This window comes from Carcharhinus amblyrhynchos, chromosome 4, assembly GCF_965287045.1.
Source record: "Carcharhinus amblyrhynchos chromosome 4, sCarAmb.v2.hapA, whole genome shotgun sequence".
NCBI classification, from domain to species: Eukaryota; Metazoa; Chordata; class Chondrichthyes; order Carcharhiniformes; family Carcharhinidae; genus Carcharhinus; species Carcharhinus amblyrhynchos.
In genome coordinates this window covers 42,116,160-42,136,595 of record NC_137327.1, presented here as the reverse complement: position 1 = coordinate 42,136,595, position 20,436 = coordinate 42,116,160, and the positions used below count along the sequence as shown (strand labels likewise).

The window sequence follows — 20,436 nt, the reverse complement described above, 5'->3', positions numbered from 1 at the left end:
ATATATTTAGGAATGCAGAAAGGCAATGCTAGCCAATGTTTAAGCACAGAAAAGTTCTCCAAGAGTCTTTAATGATCTGTAAGTCATGATAATTATATAAGTTAATAATATTGTTAATTAATTATATTGATACGAGTTAATATTAATAATATGTTTTGATTTGATTTATTGTCAAATATCTGTATAATGAAATGTATTGTTTCTTGCACACCATAGTAAGCATACCATGCAGAGTACAGGGTGCAGAATGTAGTGTTCCGGTCATAGCTAGGGCGTAGAGAAAGATCCGCTTAATATATGATAGATTCATTCAAAAGTCTAGTGCAGCGTGAAGAAGTTGTTCTCAACTCGGTTGGTACATGACCTCAGACTTCTGTATCTTTTTCATGACAGAAGGTAGAAGAGAGTAGGTCCAGGGTGCGTGAGGTCCTTGATTATGCTGGCTACTTTTCTGAGGCAGTGGAAAGTGTAGACAGAATCAATGGACGAGAGGCTGGTTTGTATGATGGACTGAGTTTAGTTCATAACCCTTTGAAGTTTCTCGCAGTCTTGGTCAAAAGCAGAAGCCATACCAAGCTGTCATACGTCCAGAAAGGATGCTTTATATGGTGCATTTGCAAAAGTTAGTGACAGTCATAGCAGATGTGCCCAATTTTCTTAGTCTCCAAAAGTGGATTTCCATGTTTTTTAAATCCATAAAAGCTACATTATAAGAAATTCAAGAAATGTCATCGTTGTCAGGAAATAAACCACAAGAGAAATAAGATTTTAAAAAGTTATAATTTATTCAACATTATAGCAAAAGAGAAAACTCGAGTTCTAAAGACACAGCACGGTGCAATGTGAATTCGGACGGAGCAGTAGGTTCTAGACGAAATTCCCAGTCTATGCTGAATTAACCTATCTCATCAAGGGTTGCAATTTACTTCAAGGGAAAGAAGATAAAATTAGAAAACATCTGGAGTCCTCACTAGTGACTGCTATCTAGTAACCTTGCTGAAAGTGTGTGCATACCGTCAATGTAGGTTAGCATTGAATTTGGCTGTACTGTCCCTCCAAGATTGAACAGGCACTCTCTTGCCGACATGATCTCTCTCGACTGGGTTTTGTCATCCATGTGGGGAGCTGGAACAACTGTCTGCCCATTGGATATCCCCAATTTGTCACTTTTTATATGGAAGGGGGTCAAGTGCTGTCATTGCACTGTAACTTGACAAGAGGCAGTGCTTGTAGGATAAAGGGAGAAAGCTGGCCAATGGGAAAATGGCAGTCACTGAAGATTGCCTTTTTAATATGGAAAAATATGAGGCAGAACGCAAAACAAATGTAACATAGCTCAGTGGTCATACTGTTTCTTGGTTATCATAAAACTCAAGTTCCAAAATATGTTATGCACTGACTTTCAGAAGTGACTTTCAAAATAAAAGTAAACTTGGATTTCTAGAGATCGATCCTGCCAAATATTGATTTATTGCTCATTTATGTTGTTTACCTACCTTAATCTGATTATATATTTTTGCATAGATGGAAGGCACAATAACATTATTACAGCTGAAATACTAAAAAGCAAATTAAAATATCAGAGATAAAGTATATACAAGTTATATTTGATCTGGTCTAACCTGTCTTCATTTAAATTTTCAATTTGGACTTGCTATGGCAAGCCACAAAATATTGCAAAATCAATTGCATAGCACAGGAATGAGAACATTTCAATATTTTGTTTGTTTACTCCAGTTGGCCCATAGCTCATAACAAAACGTGCAATGGCCAGTGCTCTGGTCGCAGGAATTCCCTCCGTAAATCACAGCTTGGCTTCTGCACCCACAAGTTTTCTTCATCTCCACAAACTTTCTCCAGACAATTTTAAGGGCAAACTTTCTGCCACTCTTCCTTCCTGCTTGGTAGCCATTTATTTCTGAAGTGAAGCATCTCAGGGTTTTGTTTTTAAAAATGTTCAAATCATTGTATGAATGCAAGCTGCTGCTGCTATGAATGCCAGCTACGAGGTAGGTTTTGATTGTTTTAATTTTTTAAAAAAAGCTGCAATTTAATTAAAATGACCAGACCATATGTTGATAATTTTATCAGCAGTTACCTTAAAAAACATGAATATTATTTACAGGATGAAGCATCATAAAATGACAGATGCAATGCATTTATATTATAGTAAAACAACAGCTGGTCGATTTTAGAATAGGAACTTCTGAATCCTGTTGGAGCTTCAAAGATGATATTTTAGTAACGTTACTTCATAGTACAAAACAGCTACTGGAAATCAGTCATCCTTTTTGTCTGAGCTGCTTAAACTGTCTTCAGAGGTGGACAATGACTGCTTCTTTTTAAATTCTACCACATCGTCATCCTCATATTTTGTCTGCAGTGCCTTATACCGCTGAAGTTCAAGGTAGGTGGTAAACAACTTGGCATACTCTGGATGTGTCAGAGCAAACTCACGAAATATTTCTGTGAATGAAAAGAAATACCTCATCAGATGATAGTTATTTTCCTGGTATTTCACACTATTATATCAATCTTTATACTAAAGATAAAGATGGCATCATTTCACCCTCTTAAATTGCAAAGATTTAGAAACCAACTCTCATTCTGTTGCTACATTGCCTTATGTTAATGGCATGACCACCAGTGAAACAGGACATCAGCAAAAAGGACAGAAAAAAGCAGCTACCAATTGCATGGACATATTTCAATATCCAAGTAGCAGCGTCCAAAAAGAGTTTTGTCTCCGTAAATCCTAAAGTATCATGATGGTTGAGTAGATAACAGAAGGGTGGGATGCCAGCAATTTTGGAGAACATGGTTTTTCCAGAACAATTCTTTCAAGACACCAACTCCAAACGAAAGCACTACCTTACCATATATTGAGTGAGAGCTGAGGTGACAAAAATTGGTGACAATGGATGGGACTTTCTGGCCATGCTTGCCCCAAAACTGGACAATCCCACTTGGGGTCAATGGGTCTTTGCATGGCCCACCCTCTGCCCACTAAGATTTCCACATTGGACGGGATGGGAAAATTCCGCCCTATATGTACAACTGGAAGGTGAATATATAGAACTCAGATCACACTTTGAACACTGTCTAATGGAGCAACTCCTGTCAACATCCTGACAGCTGTCCTTCATCCTAAAAAGTGACACGTGTGATGATACTGCACCTTTATAAGTATATTTTACATATGTATGTTCCTTGTGAAGAGAATTCTTAAAGTTCAGCTCTGTTTAAATGGTGCTGCTTTGTCTGCTCCAGGCAGCTCACCTGCTGAGAATGCAGAAACGTAATTGATCCAAATTATTAGGGTGCTTGTTTTAATCTGAGTAAATGCTGTTTATTTTTTGGGTTGTCTCCTAGGGTTTCAAGTATGGTTTAATTACGTTGCTTGACAAAAGTGTTTCGCGTGCTAATGGAAGAGCTAAGCTTAGAGGGAAAAGCAGGCAGATTCTGCCTGGATTTATATGGAGCAGGAGTTCTTCTCTCACTCTCTGGAGATTGAAGTCTGGAATCTGTGAGAAAAGTTATTGCTCTCCAGAGGTGTTCTAGAGGTTTAAGAATTAACAGCCCACTTACCAGCATGTATGTCTGCTGTTTGCTAACTGATTTTGAAGAAGGGTTTACGTCTGTGAGGAATATTATTTGAACTAGAACTAATAGAGATAGGCTAGCAGTCAAGAATTGTACTTTTCATGTTTAAGTTTTCTGTTGATAAAAGTTTTGCTAATGCTTTTTCTTATGGTTGAACTGTATTGTTAAATGAAGTTATTTCAATAAAAGCTTCCTGGTAGATCAAGAGGATCACACCTGGAGCAAAACGCCTTATCTTCACATAAACGCCAACTAAAAAAGTAGTTAGGTCTGGTCAGGCTTCATAACATTCTTTGAGGTTTCTGCCCTGGTCCCTAAGACATACTAAATGGAAATGTACTAAATAAAACTGTCATTCCCATAAGAAAGCATGTAATAATGGTTAATGATGGCTCTTGACCTATGATTTTTAACATTGAAAAGCTCTTGGCCACCTTGAAAACTAATTGGTCCAAAAATTTTTACTTTTACTACATTTATTACAGACTTACTGTTCTTTCTTACCACCAATGCACTGCATCCAACTTAACACTTGCCACTCACTCCTGCTCACTGCCCCCTCATAAACCCTTCACTCCCTCTTGCTTACCATTTCCCTTTCTTGACCCCTCATTTCCTCACCTTCACCATTTCTCCCCCTCAACCCCATCAGTCTGACACCCCCGTGCTTCTCTTTTGACCTGCTCACTCCCTCACCCCTCCTCCTCACTGCTTCTCTCTCAACCCCTTCACAAACCTTCTAGCCACTTCCCTTTTATGACTTCCTCATTTTCTCCCACTCGCTCACCCAACCCCTTCCCCCTCTTTTCTCATGCTGCAGGAAGGCTTGGGAGACAGGGCAGACTGAGGTGGCGAGAGCAGCTGCTGTAGGATGCAGCTCAGGTGTTGGGAGAAGGAAACGGTGAGCAGTGAGGGAGTTAGGAAAGGGCTGGAGCAAGTGGGAAGGAATGAGAGGGTTGGAATAGATCCTGTCAGAACTACTGGGTTTTTCCAGCAGATTGTTTTCATTTCAGATCTCCAGCATCTGCAGCATTTTGCTTTTACTGGAATAGTTAATTCTGAAGGTAAAAATTGGCTGAAGCAGTTGCAGAGAAGGATGATATTATGGGACAGGAATTAGACAGTCTGAGTGATGGAAAGGATATGGGATCAGAAACTCAGCTGTGTTTCAAATCAAACTCAGATGGATCCCTGGGGGACTTCAAAGGTAACAGTACAAAGTGATAGCAGAAATCATTCTGGGTGATTCTCTGGCTATCAAAGAAAAAAAGAAGAAAATTACAACACAAGAACAGGCCCTTCGGCTCTCCAAACTTGCAACAACCATGCTGCCTGACTGAACTAAAACCCCCTACCTTCCGGGAACCATATCCCTCCATTCCTATCCTCTTCACATATTTGTCAAGATGCCCCTTAAAAGTCACTACTGCATCTGCTTCCACTATCTCCCCAGCAGAGTGTTCCAGGCACCCACCGCCCTCTGGAAAAAAAAATTGGTTCGTACGTCTCCTTTAAACCTTGCCCTTTGCACCTTAAACCTATGCCCCCAGTAACTGATTCTTCTACCCTGGGATAAAGCTTCCGACTATCCACTCTGACCATGCCCCTTAAAATCTTGTAGACTTCTATCAGGTCACCCCTCAACCTCTGTCATTCTGGTGAGAACAAACCAAGTTTCTTCAACCTCTCCTCATAGCTCGTGTCCTCCATTCCAGGCAACATCCTGGTAAATCTTTTCTGTACCCTCTCTGAAGCCTCCACATCCTTCTAGTAATGTGGCAACCAGAATTGAACACTATATTCCAAATGCAGCCAAACTAAGGTTCTATAAAGTTGCAACATGATTCGCCAATTTTTAAACTCAATGCCTGGCCAATAAAGGCAAGTATGCATATGCCTTCTTGACTACCTTCTCCACCTGCATGCCACTTTCAGTGACATGTGTACCTCTATACCCAGATTCCTCTGCCTATCAATACTCCTAAGGGCCCTGTCATTTACTGTATATTTCTTATCTGTATTAGACCGCCCAAAATGCATTACTTCATATTTATCCAGATTAAACTCCATCTGCCATCCCTCTGCCCAAGTCTCTAACCGATCTGTATCCTGCTGTATCCTCTGATGGTTCTCATTGCAAATCCATCAACCTAATCAAACCAGTCACATTCTTCTCCAAATCATTTAAACAGCAAAAGTCCCAGCACTGATTCCTAAGGAATGCCACTTGTCATAGCCCTCCATTCAGAAACGCACCCTTCCACTGCTATCCTCTGTCTTCTATGACCGAGCCAGTTCTGTATCAATCTTGTCAGCTCACCTCTGACCCCATGCGATTTTACCTTCTGCATCAGTCTGCCAAGGACCTTGTCAAAGGCCTTACTGAAGTTCACGTAAACAACATCCACTATCCTACTCTCATCATCTTCGTCACTTCTTCAAAAGGCTCGATCAAGTTAGTGAGACAACCTCCCCTTCACAAAACCTTGTTGTCTCTCACAAATAACTCCATTTATTTCCAAGTGAGAGTAAATCCTGTCTCGAAGAATTCTTTCCAATAATTTCTCTACCACTGATGTAAGGCTCACTGGCCTAGAATTACGTGGACTATTCTCACTACCCTTCTTAAACAAAACAACATTGGCTATTCTTTAACTCTCTGGGGCCTCCCCTGTAGGCAGCGAGGATACAAAGATTTCTTTTAAGGTCCCAGCAATTTCCTCCCCTGCCTCTCTCTGTATTCTGAGGTATATCCCATCAGGCTCTGGGGACTTGTCCACCTTAATATTTCTCAAGAACCCCAACACCTGCTCCTGTTTGATCTCAACATAAACTATCAACAGATCCTTTCTCAGACTCATCATCCACCAAGTCCTTCTCTTTGGGATTATTGATGCAAAAGTACTCATTTAATACCTCACCCATTTCCTCTGCCTCCACGCATAGATTCCTTCCCCACCATCTTGTTTTTTTTATATATATATAAAAGCCTTGGGATTTTCCTTAATTGTGCTGGCCAATGATTTTTTGTGACCCCTTTTAGTCCTCCTTCCACCTTGCTTAAGTTTCTTCCTACTTTCCTCATATTCCACATAAGCCTCTTAGCCTCGACAAATGCTTCCCTTTTCTCTTTGACTAGGCTAACAATATCTCTCATTACCCAAGGTTCCCGAAACTGCCATACTTATCCTTTATCCTTACAGGAATGTGACGGTCCTGAATCTTATCAGCTTATACTTGAAAGACTCCCACATGCCAGATGTTGATTTGCACTGAAACATCTGCCCCCAATCTACATTCTTCAGTTCCTGCCTAACATTTTTGTAATTAGCCTTTCCCCAATTTAGCACTTTAACTTGAGGACTACACTTACCTTCACCCATCAGTACCTCAAAGCTTACTGAATTGTGGTCACTGTTACCAAACTGCTCCCTTACTGAAACACTGATTACCTGGCTGGGCTCATTCCCTAATACCAGATCCAGTATGGTTCCTTCCCTAGTTGGATTCTCCACATATTGTTTCAAGGAGCCCTCCTGGATTCTCCTTACAAACTGCTCATCCGCACCCCTAGCACTAAGTGAGTCCCAGTCAGTATAGGGGAAGTTAAAATCTTCCACCACAACAACTCTGCTAGCTTTACACCTTGCCAAAATCTGCCTACATATCTGGTCCTCTAACTCTCGCTGGCAGTTGGGTTACCTATATTAAACCCCCAACACTGTGACTACACCCTTCCTATTCCTAAGCTCTACACATATTGCCTAGCTGTATGAGGCCTCCGAGATGTCCTCCTGCAGTACAGCTGTGATATTCTGAATAGATAGCAGTGATATCACTGAACAGATAAGAACGAAACTAGTCAAAGCAGTTCCATCTATCTGGACAAAAGAGAGGCATTGAACAAGGCTGATTAGACAACAACGTCAAATACTGCAGACAGCCTGAGATAATGAGGGAAGCCTGAGCTGGATAGTGAAATATAATGCACAAGTCAAACAGAATGTCACTTATGACTTGGATTAGGGCTGTGACAAAGGCAAAACTCTGACAATTGGAGAAGCTCAAATATGAACTTGAGTAAAAGATGGGTATGGTTTTGGGAAGCAACAACAAGCTCAATGCCATGAGAGAAAACAAAAGTTGCAGACAGAGTAGCAGTTTACCAGAACAGTGGAGTCAAAGTGTATTTTTTGTAGAGTGTATTGATGACACTAGATTTGCAAGCAGAGCAAGGTTGTATCAGAGATAGGCAAATTAGTGGGAAAAGGAACAAGAGAGCAGGGAGTGAGCTACATGGACAAAATGAGATTGTAGTAGGAAGCAAGAAAATAGAAAACAAGTGAAAAATGAGCATTCAGAGCCAGGACAGAAGGGAACCAGAGCTTACATAAGAACATAAGAACATAAGAAATAGGAGCAGGAGTAGGCCATCTAGCCCTTCGAGCCTGCCCCGCCATTCAATAAGATCATGGCTGATCTGTTGTGGCTCAGTTCCACTTTCCCGCCCTCTCCCCATAACCCTTAATCCCCTCTCTCATTTCTGAAAGAAATGGCGGAGGTTATAGTGGATGCCTTGGTGGTTATTTTCCAGACGTCGCTGGATTCCGGGGAAGTGCCGGAAGATTGGAAAACGGCTAATGTTACGCCGTTGTTTAAGAAGGGTGCCAGGCAAAAGGCGGGGAATTATAGGCCGGTTAGTTTAACGTCTGTGGTAGGTAAAATGTTAGAATCCGTCATTAAGGAGGAAATTGCGAGGCATCTTGAAGGGAATTGCTTGATAGGGCGGACGCAACACTGTTTCATTAAAGGGAAGTCGTGTCTGACAAATTTACTGGAGTTCTATGAGGATGTGTCTAGGGCAGTGGATAGAGGAGAGCCGGTGGATGTGGTCTTTCTGGATTTTCAGAAGGCGTTTGACAAGGTACCTCACAAGAGGTTATTGCAGAAGGTCAGGGGACATGGAGTTGGAGGTAGGGTGTTAGCGTGGATAGAGGATTGGTTGTCAAATAGGAGGCAGAGAGTGGGGGTCAATGGGTGCTATTCGGATTGGCGGTTGGTGACTAGTGGGGTGCCCCAGGGGTCGGTGCTGGGGCCTCAGCTATTTACCATTTATATAGATGATCTGGAGGAGGGAACCGAGTGCAGGGTGTCGAAATTTGCTGATGACACCAAGATTGGGGGAAAGGCAAATTGTGCGGAGGGTGTGGAGAGTCTGCAGAAGGATCTAGATAGGCTGGGCGAATGGGCCAGGAAATGGCAAATGGAATTTAATGTTGGCAAGTGTGAGGTGGTCCACTTTGGTAGGAAGAATGGTAGGAAGGACTATTACTTACGTGGCGAAAAACTGCAGCAGGCGACGGTGCAGAGGGACCTCGGAGTCCTTGTGCATGAGTCGCAAAAACCCAGCTTGCAGGTGCAGCAGGTGGTCAGGAAGGCGAATGGGATGCTGGCCTTCATAGCGAGGGGGATTGAATATAAAAGTAGGGAGGTCTTGCTGCAGCTGTATAGGGCATTGGTGAGGCCGCAGCTGGAGTACTGTGTGCAGTTTTGGGCGCCGCACCTGCGCAAGGATATTTTGGCCCTGGAGGGAGTGCAGAGGAGGTTTACTGGGCTGATACCGGAGTTGAGGGGATTGAGCTATGAGGAGAGGCTGAATAAACTGGGCTTGTACTCGTTAGAGTTTAGAAGAATGAGGGGAGATCTCATTGAGACGTATAAGATGATGAATGGGATGGATAGGATAGAGGTGGAGAGACTCTTCCCGCTCAAAAAAGACAGTAGGACTAGGGGGCACAGCCTCAAGATAAAGGGGAGGCGGTTTAGAACGGAGTTGAGGAGGAACTTCTTCACTCAAAGGGTGGTGAGTCTCTGGAATTCTCTGCCCGTTGAAGTGGTGGAGGCTGCCTCGCTAAATATTTTTAAGAAGCGGGTTGATGGGTTCTGAACTGGAAAGAAGGAACGTAGTTTGACTAGATGAGCAAAAATCCATAAGCGTGCAGTGAGAGAGAACCAGTGGATGTAATCTTTTTGGATTAAATAGGTGATCACATAAAAGATTATTACATGAAATTACAGCCCTTGGGATTGGAGAATACACTAGCATGGATTGAGGATTGGCTAATGACAGAAAAGAGAGTAGGAATAAACAGATCATTTTGAGTTTGGCAGGTTGCAATTAGTGGGGTTCTGCAAGGATTAGTCCCTGGGTCTTGGTGATTTACAGACTATATTAATGGCTTAGATGAGGAAACAAAATAGAATGTATCCAAATTTCCTGCTAATACAAAGCCAGATACAAAAATAAGTTACATGAAAGATACAAAGGATATATGGATGGATTGAATAAATGGGCAACAGAATGACAGATGGAATATCACGTTGGAAAGTGTGAATTTATGTATTTACACAAGAGTTGGCTATTTGAGCAATGAATCCAAGAGAAACAAGCACCATGCTCCAGTCTTTGTGAGGTGAACAAAAATTATACAGGAAACTGTTAAAGCCATTTAAAAAAATGTATGCTTTCATAGGTCCATTAAACATAGAAAAAAAAATACAAACCATTTCTTGTATTTGAAATTGCACAACTAAAAATCACTCACCATATGAAATCTTTCCTGAACTAGTCACATCGATTTCTGAGAATAATGTGGAAATATCAAGATCATGCACACCCAAAGAAGATCGCAGAAGAACAGAAAACTCTTCTTCAGTTATATACCCGTCGCCATCCAAGTCAAACAACTGAGATATGAACAAAGAGACAATCCCCATAAAGTATTCACATACTATTGATAAATGATAACAAGCTATTTGATAAAGTGATCCAGAAGTTGAATTAAACTATGGCACCATGAAGAACCAGTAATTGTGTGGAAAGTGGCAAGAGTATATTGACACCCAAGCTAATATTATAATTTACTCACTAACTTGGAAACCAATGGGGTGAATTTTAAAATTAGCAGATGCACAGCAGGAACTCATCAAGTTTTCTTAGGCAGCACCTTCAAAACCCTTACCACTGCCATCTAGGAGGACAAAAGCCACAGATACAGGGGGGAAACACCATCAACTTGGAAGTTCTCCTCCTATCCACTCAACATTTTGACTTGGAAATAGTTTGTTGATAGCAAGACCCTACAGTGTCAGAGTGCCGGGAAACATGGCAATTACTTGCTTTAACAGAATACTTCCAAGGAAACTTTAACTCCGCATTTAACTATTTAACTCTACTTTTAAGTATTTAAAGTTCAAATGTATGGACTCTTTCGGTTTGGAAAATGAACAGGGGGGCAGTAAAATCAATAGCTCAATCACACAGCATGGTAATATCGTACAATTTTTACCTTAAATGCAAACTGAATGGTCTCCTCTGTATTGGCTGGACTACAAAGAACCACCAAACCAATTACATATTCTCTGAAATCTATGGTACCGTCACCATTCTGAAAAAAGAGACAAAATATAAGCTGCATGTTTATTACTTAGGCAATTATCTGTTTTACAAAATCTGACATGAGTAAATGGATGTAGTTCTAGACTCTAAGGCAACACTATCACAAATCTCTTGTGTTAGGACCCAGGACCAGAATCCCAAATTACATTAGGAAGCTAGACTAGACCCCAACAATTTTTCTATTTTAGCAGAAATCTGAGGATAGAACGCTTCACCCTAGGAATAATTCTGCTGGCAAATTAAAAATCTTCGATAATAAAACGTATTTTATTTAACACAGAGTAACTATCTAACAAATGAAGCAGTTTAACTATTACCCGTTGAACAATATTTGAACATGAAAAGGAACCATTCTAATTCCTAACTTGTCAGTTTCAGTTCCAAATAAACAACATTCATCTTACAGATTCAAAACCCACATTAAATACAGTTAGCAACCATAAATATACATGCTATGAGTGTAAACAGCCTTGAAGCTCTCAGGGATATTTTGTGCTTCAGAGGGCAGCTTAAAGACGTGTCTATAAACAAACCTTAGGCAGCTCTGAAAGCTGTTTCTCCCTGCTACATACTTAGCTCCTCCCAGTAACCACCATCACATGACCCAGTCATTTAACCTAAAAAAAGCCCAGGGGGAACCTTCACCTATAAACAAAAATCTATAAGGTCTCTCCAAAACAAACACTACATGGCTAAAATGAATAATTATTCTGTCCCCAGCATCTGAGCTACATTTCCACCAGACATACTGACTACATGTAGGAAAAAAATTGAACTTCAAAACAAACCCCTTAAACATAAAAAAATTAAAGCAACTACTATCATCACAATTACTATCATTATAATTGTACGCGTGTCATGCTAATGAAATTATGGCTATAATGACAGATTGTACTGTATAGTTTTAGTACAAGTACCACTTTAAATGCCCATTACAGAGAGAAATCACCACTTCAATTATGTCCCATTTAAAACTCTATACCTAGATTTATTCATGCTATAAATAATAACTTGGCCTAATTACCAAAGTTGCTCAGTTACTTTACGGAGGTATGATCAATGTTTTATAAACTCATTAAAATGTTTCTAAATATTCTGGGAAGAATTTTGTTTCCCCTTCCTAACTGTGGATTCCCTGCTACACATATTTTTCGAAAAATTACAGAAAAATCACCCACCCGATCAAAAAGAGCAAACACTTCTCTAAGTGCAGGTGTAACTGGCAGTTTCAAGTAATCAGCAAATTCTTCAACACCAATCCTTCCACCTTTGGATTTACTGGCAATTGCAGCAAAAGTGTCCAGCTGGTTTCTTATATTGTCCCATTTCAGACTGTAACAGTAAAGCAAATAATTGGATATTGCTTTCTAAGTTTGCTAGTTTAAACACTGACTTCTTCCCAAGACACTAGATAGCTGCCAGGGGTATTTATCACTGGTAATATTTACACTTTATGTCACATACAAAGGATAGACAAAATAGGAAGAGACAACACAAAAAAAACCCTAAAAATTAGAATTTGAGAGTTTGGAGATAGAATTCACATAATCTTCCTTTTCCTATTCTACATATTCAGTATGACAAGGTTTTCATGAGTACAGATTCAACACATCTCCCCCCAAATAACCCAGTATTCTTCCCCAAAAGAAAACATGGGTTAAGTTAGATTTTAATGATCACAATTCAATACAAAGTGTGGAGACACACATGCCAAAGAAAAACACAATAATAACAAGCCCAAAATACTATGAGCAGGATAGGAAGAGGTTTAAAAAAAAATTGACAGTAACAGTGCTCCCAGCCAAAATAATTGGTGGCCTCATTGAAATATTTAAATTGAGATCCTATATCATTTTTAGGAGCCCAATGCATTTTGCATCTTCCGCCTTGTGGGACAAGCTGTTTATAAAGTTTCAAATTTGCCTTGAGAATAATTTTCATGGGGCCAACAGCAGCATAAATGCTCTTCCTGATATGTCTGGGCAAACCCAGACCTTGTGTACTTCCCATTCTGCATTTGGGGTTGCACAATGTTCTGGCAGGAAATGTTCCAATTGCACAACTACATCCAAATGTGTGCAAATTTAGATGCATGGTTTCAACACAGAATCTGAAATCATGACTCAGATTTCTTTTAATATCAATCCTGTTCTGCTCCTCTTTTTGGTTTTCTTTCTTGCTTTTTTCTCTTTTTGACCTTCTCTCCATCACCATTCTTTTGATCCTTTGGCCCTCTATTTGTATTTGCTCACCATTTTCTATCCCACTTCTCTTCAGCTTAAACTGTATGGGGAAGGTGGAGTGACCAATGACAGGCAGCAAACCAAGCAAGTGGTAAATACACAGGGGAAATTAGTATTGAAAATAAAACCAAATGTTTCTATAGCCTGCTAATTATGAATGGGAGTGGGGCAGAAAACTAATGTGACTCAGAATTCTTTTTGGTCTTACTTCAGATAAAGCAATTAAAATTTATACCCTGAAGAAAATAATGTGAAGAAGAAAGCTTTGCTGCACTGCTAAAAATAAGCGAAGCCTCTCAGATATGTCTGTATGATATTGGACTATAAGGGATCAAACAGACAATGTCCCATGTTAGAGAATGTTAAACATCTTTTAATAGGCATTGTCATAGTGCTTTACTAGTGCTAAATCACAGCCTTTTCATTTGTAGATGAAACATTTTGTTGTCTTCCCTCCCTTCATCTTTTCACAAGTATTTGGGAGGCATTTAAAATGCTTAATATTCTATAAGCAGAGAGGAGTGACTTTTAAAGTATGTTAGATATAGTGCACAAGCATTGGATTGAAGAAGTGGTTTGTCACTCATTTGAGAAAGACAGGCATTCATTTGATCCAACAATTTCTTGGAAAAATCAACATTTTTAATCAGAGTATTTGTACTCTTATTTAAATATTCAAACTTTGGATGCAATGCAAGCTTTTAAATCATCCCATAAAACCAGATTCACATACTTGAGTTTTTTGCTTATTTTGGTAAACTCCACCAAGCCTGCTTCCATGGGTAAAGTCAGTTCACCGGCTGAAATCATCAGTCTGCAATCTTCAAATGTGTGATCTGTAATCGGCACATCCAATGCTCTGCAAAAATAAAATACATTCAGCAAATATTTTGATATACCATCAGAAAACATGAAATTAAATGTTATACACACCTACATAACATTCGTCTATTCATAGAACTCAAATTATCAGTAAGGTATTAAATACCATGACCAAAGTATGAAAATAGGAGCGAGGCTGAGTAATTATTGAAAATTCAGAATTTTTTTTATCCAATACAAAGGCAAGATGAAATGATCATGTCTGAGAAGGAATATCACAAATAAAAATATATAACTAATTAACAATATAGGGAAGTGAAGATTTCAGATTACTTACAAGGCCATAACACTACGAACTCTGTTGCCATATAGGAGAGGATCACATTTTTCTTCATCATTCGGCACATATACAGGCATAAACTGCGAATGTTAAATGAAATTTTATTTAATTCTGTCTATATGAAGATATGAAATATCCAGAGCATAAGTGAATTGCAAACCAGCAACATTGGATCAAACAATCCTGTATAAATGAAAGAGCAGATAAACAAAGCATGGTAACCAGTGGCATCCAAAAATAAATTTCTTTTGGACCATTAATTGAGGACAGAGTGGAAACAGTGACTAGATTACATCAAAAAGTAGCACTATCTTGTAAGAATACAAAGAGACTACTGAATAAACATTCCTGGATTTGCCAAGTACACTGAATGTCAAAATAATCATTCATTTCAAAGGTCTGTCCACTTGGAGTAAGATAATTAGAAAATGGTGATTTTGTGATCAGCTGCAAATTAGTTGATTGCACTCTCAACTTGAGTCTTATGGCTATGGGTTCAAGTTGCAATTTAGTATAATGGCCTATTACAATATTCTTTCGCCAATATCATTAAAATAGCTTAATCAATTGTGTATCTCATTGCTAGTTGTGGGAGTATGGTCTGTGCAAATTGATTGCCATGTTTCCCTACAACAGTAATGTTTAAGTTAAAATAAAACAACAAATATCCAACCATTCATTGCATAATACATTATTTTCCAAGAAACTTTCCTTATATGAAAACATTTACAAAATATATTAACAATGCAATTCTACCTACTCAGAAATTCACATCTTGCGCTGATTCAGCCCATCTTCCTCTATGTTTTACTTGTTTTTACATAAGACCAAAAATGCAACATTATGATTCAAAAAAAGCATCAATGGAGTGTGTCACACAGTGCCAATTTCAATCTCCCTTGCCACCTTTTATTCCAATATGTTTGGAGTGGTAGCAGGATGATATTCACAATTGAAAATTCACTGAACTACTGTCTAAGACCTGCTTAACATGATTTTGACAATTTGATCTAGACTATTAATGCTCTCACTGGAAACCCCAATCCCCCCTCAGACCAATGATGTGGTCTGAAACAATGGCTCCTTTTTCGATCACGGTGTATCCTGTATCTGTGTTTGACTGTCCTGTGCGTGTAATGCACTGGCCTTCCAATTGTTTCTGAAATCAGACTGTGCTGAGACCTGTGGCCGAAGCATCCGCTGCTGTAGTGATGGGTCATAGTGTTTTTTTTTGTCTAGACCTGAAGCAGCCATGTATCTAAGGAATCTCTTTCTCCAACGTCACTATGGATGAGCCAAACTGGTCCGGTAAAGTAGATTTCTGATCCATGGTTACTTAAAAATTAAAAATGTGAATCAAATTAACTTGCCAATATTTGGACTGTGGAGGGAACCCACAGAACCGAGAGGAAACTCACACAGACCCGGGGAGACTGTACAAACTCCATATAGACTGACACCCAAGGCTGGAATTGAACTTGGGTTCCTGCTGCTGTGAGGCAGCAATACTAATCGCCATGCCACCGTGCTGCACATTCAGTTTTCAGATTTACAGAAAAGAATACTTGACAGCAGACCTCTGTGGGGAACTTAAGAAAACATTAGGAATAGAATTGGACCTTTAATGTTAACTTTTTTAATATACTTTAGTTCAGCTGGACTTTATGTTGAAGATGGTACAAATTACAGCAGTTTAGTTGCCTTTTCAAAGATGAAACTATGACTCAAATAATTGTTAATAAAATTGAGAGATGAATTGTGTAAAACTGCAAAAAGCAAACACATTTATGTTACAGAATTCCATATTAGCTAATCAAAACAGTCCCAGTTGAAAACAAGTCAAAAAGTGAACTTAAAGTAGGTGGAACTATTTCACATAATCTAGTTAAAAGCTTTCATTCCTCCTTGCTGGTTATATCTCCTTCCATATTTTTTGCTCAATGTAGGTATAAATGATGTATTTTTAAAAATCTAAAAGCACAGAGGAGGGGCACTTCAATTGACAATTTGTCTTCCTTTCTTCAATTGTTCTTGATCTGATTATTTTTTGTTCATGGGATGCAAATGATGCTGGCTGAGTCAGTGTTTATTGTACAGCCTGAGGGCATTTAAGAGTTAACCATATTGGTGTGGATTTGGAGTCATATGTAGGACAGACCGGGCAAGAATGGCACATTTCCTTCCCTAAAGGGCATCAGTGAACAAGATGGCCAAAGTAATGATATGGTCTGCAAAGTTGCACTGAACAAACTTTGATGGTCACCATTCTTAGCATGGAAAAACACAAAAATTTAAGAACGCATGAAACATAGAAAGACCATTCACTCTATCAAATTTATTCCTTCCAGTTCAGTTACGGACTCCACCCACTATTTGAAAATATTTGAAATGATAGGCAGGTTGATCAGCTCCAAGAGGGAAAATGTAGTTAAGATTTGGATATATCCCATTATTCTAAAGAACCTTCTTCAATGAAACTACTTGATAATAAATAAGTCTAAAATTTAAATTAATGAAACCATTTGTCTCTGGATTGACAGATTGGAGGAATAAGTGCGATGATGAGCGTGTTTAGTTTTGTGAATGCGGAAAGCTTTGCTGCATTGGATTACTGTAGGCACGAGTTGCTTCATTTAACAATGTATCTGGAGTGGGATTTACTACATACTGATAGGTTTGTATTGAAGACCTCACCAACTTTTTCATTTTCATATTTAGATTAGCTGTAGTCAGTACAGCATCTCCACAAATTGTCAGAAAATCCATCTAATTAACAAAAAGTCAATCAAAATATTGCAGAAAGTCTCTTTGCAAATGTCTCATACCTTCAGCACTTCTAACCCCCCCCCTTTAGTAAATTCTAAAATCACTCTAGTTGCAAAGTGCTGTTTCATATATTTTGCTTTTTTTTGCCTGCTGTAAAAGTGTGAACATGTCGGTGATGCATCTTTAATTATAACAAGGCATCATACTGTGGCACTTTCTATCATATTCATTTGCTCATTTTCTGGGGCTGTGCTGGGTTTTGAGTTTTCTACATAAATGTATGTGCATTCTTGTCCTCCAGTTCTGCGTTCAGTCCAGCAACCTGCTCTGCAGCCAATTTATCCATTCCATTTTAAACAACTTGTCTCCTCTTCATTTCTATTTCTCCCTCCAATGGAAAGTTTATTTTTAAGTCTCTATAACCAAGAGGTTCAAGTTAAATTGAAAGATGGTAATCAACACCAGCAGCTAAGCACTTACTAACCAATACACTTACCTCAACTTCAACACTTGTGTATGGTTGGCATAGTGTCAAGAAAAAGAGCACCGCCCTGCAAGATAGCAAACAGCAGATATTGAAAAGCAAAATACCACAGGATTCTTCTGATATTTACTCATTCACACTTCAACCAACAACGGCAAGATCCACTCCAGTGAGATTATCAAGGTGGTTCACTAATCAGGCCACCTTTAGTTAAAAATAATATATTAATAGCATGCATGTGTACTTCAGCCCACTGTGCCATGTTGCTTTGGGATTCTAGATTCACATCAATGAATCACTTCCAGCAGTTTGGGTGAGGAACTGGAGAAACTAAATATATTTACTAGAAATGAAAAGCGAGTGGAAAGGGAAAGACAAGAATCAGATACTCACTGGCATTAGTGATGTGACATGCTTGACTATCAATAATTCCAGATAAGATCATTCAGCCCACCTTGAGTGCACAAATCCTCAAGATCCCTGACACCGGCAAACAACTGGTACTTAAATAATTTTAGAGTTGTAATTTTTACTAGGAATGCATACTAGGTAATCACACGATGTGAGAAGCTCTCTTATGTCAGGCCTTTAACTGCTTTGTATTGGTTTAAAATTGTGAATTCATGGCGAGTTGGAGGCTCAAGGACAGGTTTTAGCCTTTCTGTCCAGCTAAGGGATAAAGGAGCAGGCAGTTTATTTATCTGATGAGAGATCTGATAAATAAATCAAACTGAAATATGGAAAATTCCCTTAGAATCTCTAACTTTAAGAGAGGTGCATCATTTTAACATGACTGTTGATGATCATGGAGTAACAGTACAGGAGGAGGCAGAAGCCATTTGGCCCACTGTGCCTGTACTGGTTCTTGGAAAAAGCTATCCAACTAGTCCCACTTCTCTCTTCTTTCCTCCTGTTCCGGTCATGTAGTTATTTAGTACTTGGAAAGAATAGAGAAATTACAGTTGTTCTTTCTGCAGTAGCAAGTGTTAAAGGAGGATTTGGTAGAGGTTTTCAACATCTTGAAGGGTTGTAATGGGTTACACAAAGTGAACCATTTTCTAGTGGGAAAGGGCATTAACCAGTCAACAATTTGTAAGCCAAAATGCCTCAATTGATTAAATTGGACTAAAGAGCAATTGCAGATTTCAGCAGAGGATGTGGTTTATGTATCTTATCTTTAAGATACTAATAAGGAAACTATACAATATCTTAGGCACCATCACCCCTTCGTATTGAGCATACACTCCATCATGTTATGTGGCAATTCCACTGTGCTAATTGGGATAGATTTCAAGTAGCTAAATCTTTCAGATGCTGTGGGCTAAGAGCAGCAGCAGAATTGTATTCAAACACAATCTGTAACTTCATGGCCTGGCAAGTCCTCCGCCCTCCCATAACCATCAGGCCATGGGATCGGCCCTGGTTCAGCAGGGCATGCCATGAGATGCACGAGGCATATCCAAAAATTAGGTGTCAACCTTAAGTTACACACTAGGCTACTAGCATGACAAATAGCAGAAGCTGCATGTGATAGAGCTAAGCAATCCCACAACAAATAGATCAGGTCTAAGCTCTGCAGTCCTGCCACATCCAGTCAAGGATGGTTGTGGACAATTAAATAACTCACTGGCGGCGAAATCTCCATAAATATCCCCATCCACAATGATGGGGGAACTCAGCACATATGAACAAATGTCAAAACTGAAGCATTTGCAACAATCTTCAGCCAGAGGTGCCAAGGGGGGTGATCCATCTTGGCTTCCTCTGGGGATCCTCAATATCACAGATGTCAGTATCCAGCCAATTCAACTCACTCCATGTGAAATCAAGATGTGGCTGAGGGCCCAGATACTGCAAAGGCTATGGGCCTTGACAATAATCCGGTAGTAGTACTGAAGACGTGTCATCCAGAACTAGCTGTGCTTCTAATGAAGCCAATTGTCACACGAGTATCTACTCAATAAATGTGGAAAATTGCTCAGGTATGTCCCGTCCACAAAATGCAGGACATTTATTGCCTATAAAGCGACTCTTGATCATTAGCATGAGATGGAATATGTCGTTGACATACTGATGAAGTATGTTACGAATTCAATTCATTGTGGCCCTGAGTGTTAAATTAGCAGTGTATGGAGATTGTGATATTAAGGTACAAAATGTTCCAATGCTTGTTACATTGGTTCATGCGTCATAACAAGGATGGGATTCTCAGAGTGTATTGGTAGGTCACCAGATCAATCCAAGGGTTAGCAACCAGCTTTTTTGAGGCAGTCAGTTTTGGGGAGTCAGTCAATCAAGAAGTAGCACAGACACAGGAATAGGCAAAAGGTCCCAGTGAAATTGAATGAAAAGTTAGAGAAATCGCTGCTGGAGCAAGAGGCAGTGGTGTTATGCTTGATGTGGCCATAGATTTGAAAGTGTGCTTGTAAAATAGTATTTGAGAATCCAGGGAGAAGGAATCTTGGAAGGCAAGACTGAAAACCTGAGGTGGGCTATTGTTAAGGCTGTCTGAGTGGGAGCGACATTTGGGGAGAATTCCAAGATAGGATCAAAGGTAGAGATTAGAAACTCTCATCAGAAAGACAAACTTCTGGCCTGAAGTTGATTAAGCGCCACACATGCATGTCGGACATCACGGAAGTGTGCAATTTTGAACATCCCACCAAGGTTCTGAAAGCTGCCGGTCCTGAAGTGTTAAACTATAATTGTGCTGAAACTT

General features: G+C 39.5%; 1 protein-coding gene across 1 annotated transcript in view; it reads right to left on the bottom strand.

Moving 5' to 3' along the window:
- Nucleotides 1-826: 826 nt before the first annotated feature.
- Nucleotides 827-20,436, bottom strand: part of lpcat2 (lysophosphatidylcholine acyltransferase 2) — a 54,993-nt gene continuing 35,383 nt past the window's right edge. The window contains exons 8-14 of the mRNA XM_080187022.1: nucleotides 17,730-17,784; nucleotides 14,465-14,547; nucleotides 14,039-14,164; nucleotides 12,241-12,394; nucleotides 10,953-11,051; nucleotides 10,209-10,350; nucleotides 827-2,466 (exon numbers count right to left, since the gene is read on the bottom strand). Coding sequence (XP_080043148.1) covers nucleotides 2,279-2,466; nucleotides 10,209-10,350; nucleotides 10,953-11,051; nucleotides 12,241-12,394; nucleotides 14,039-14,164; nucleotides 14,465-14,547; nucleotides 17,730-17,784 — 847 coding nt within the window. The 3' untranslated portion in view covers nucleotides 827-2,278. The remainder of the gene's footprint in view (nucleotides 2,467-10,208; nucleotides 10,351-10,952; nucleotides 11,052-12,240; nucleotides 12,395-14,038; nucleotides 14,165-14,464; nucleotides 14,548-17,729; nucleotides 17,785-20,436) is intronic.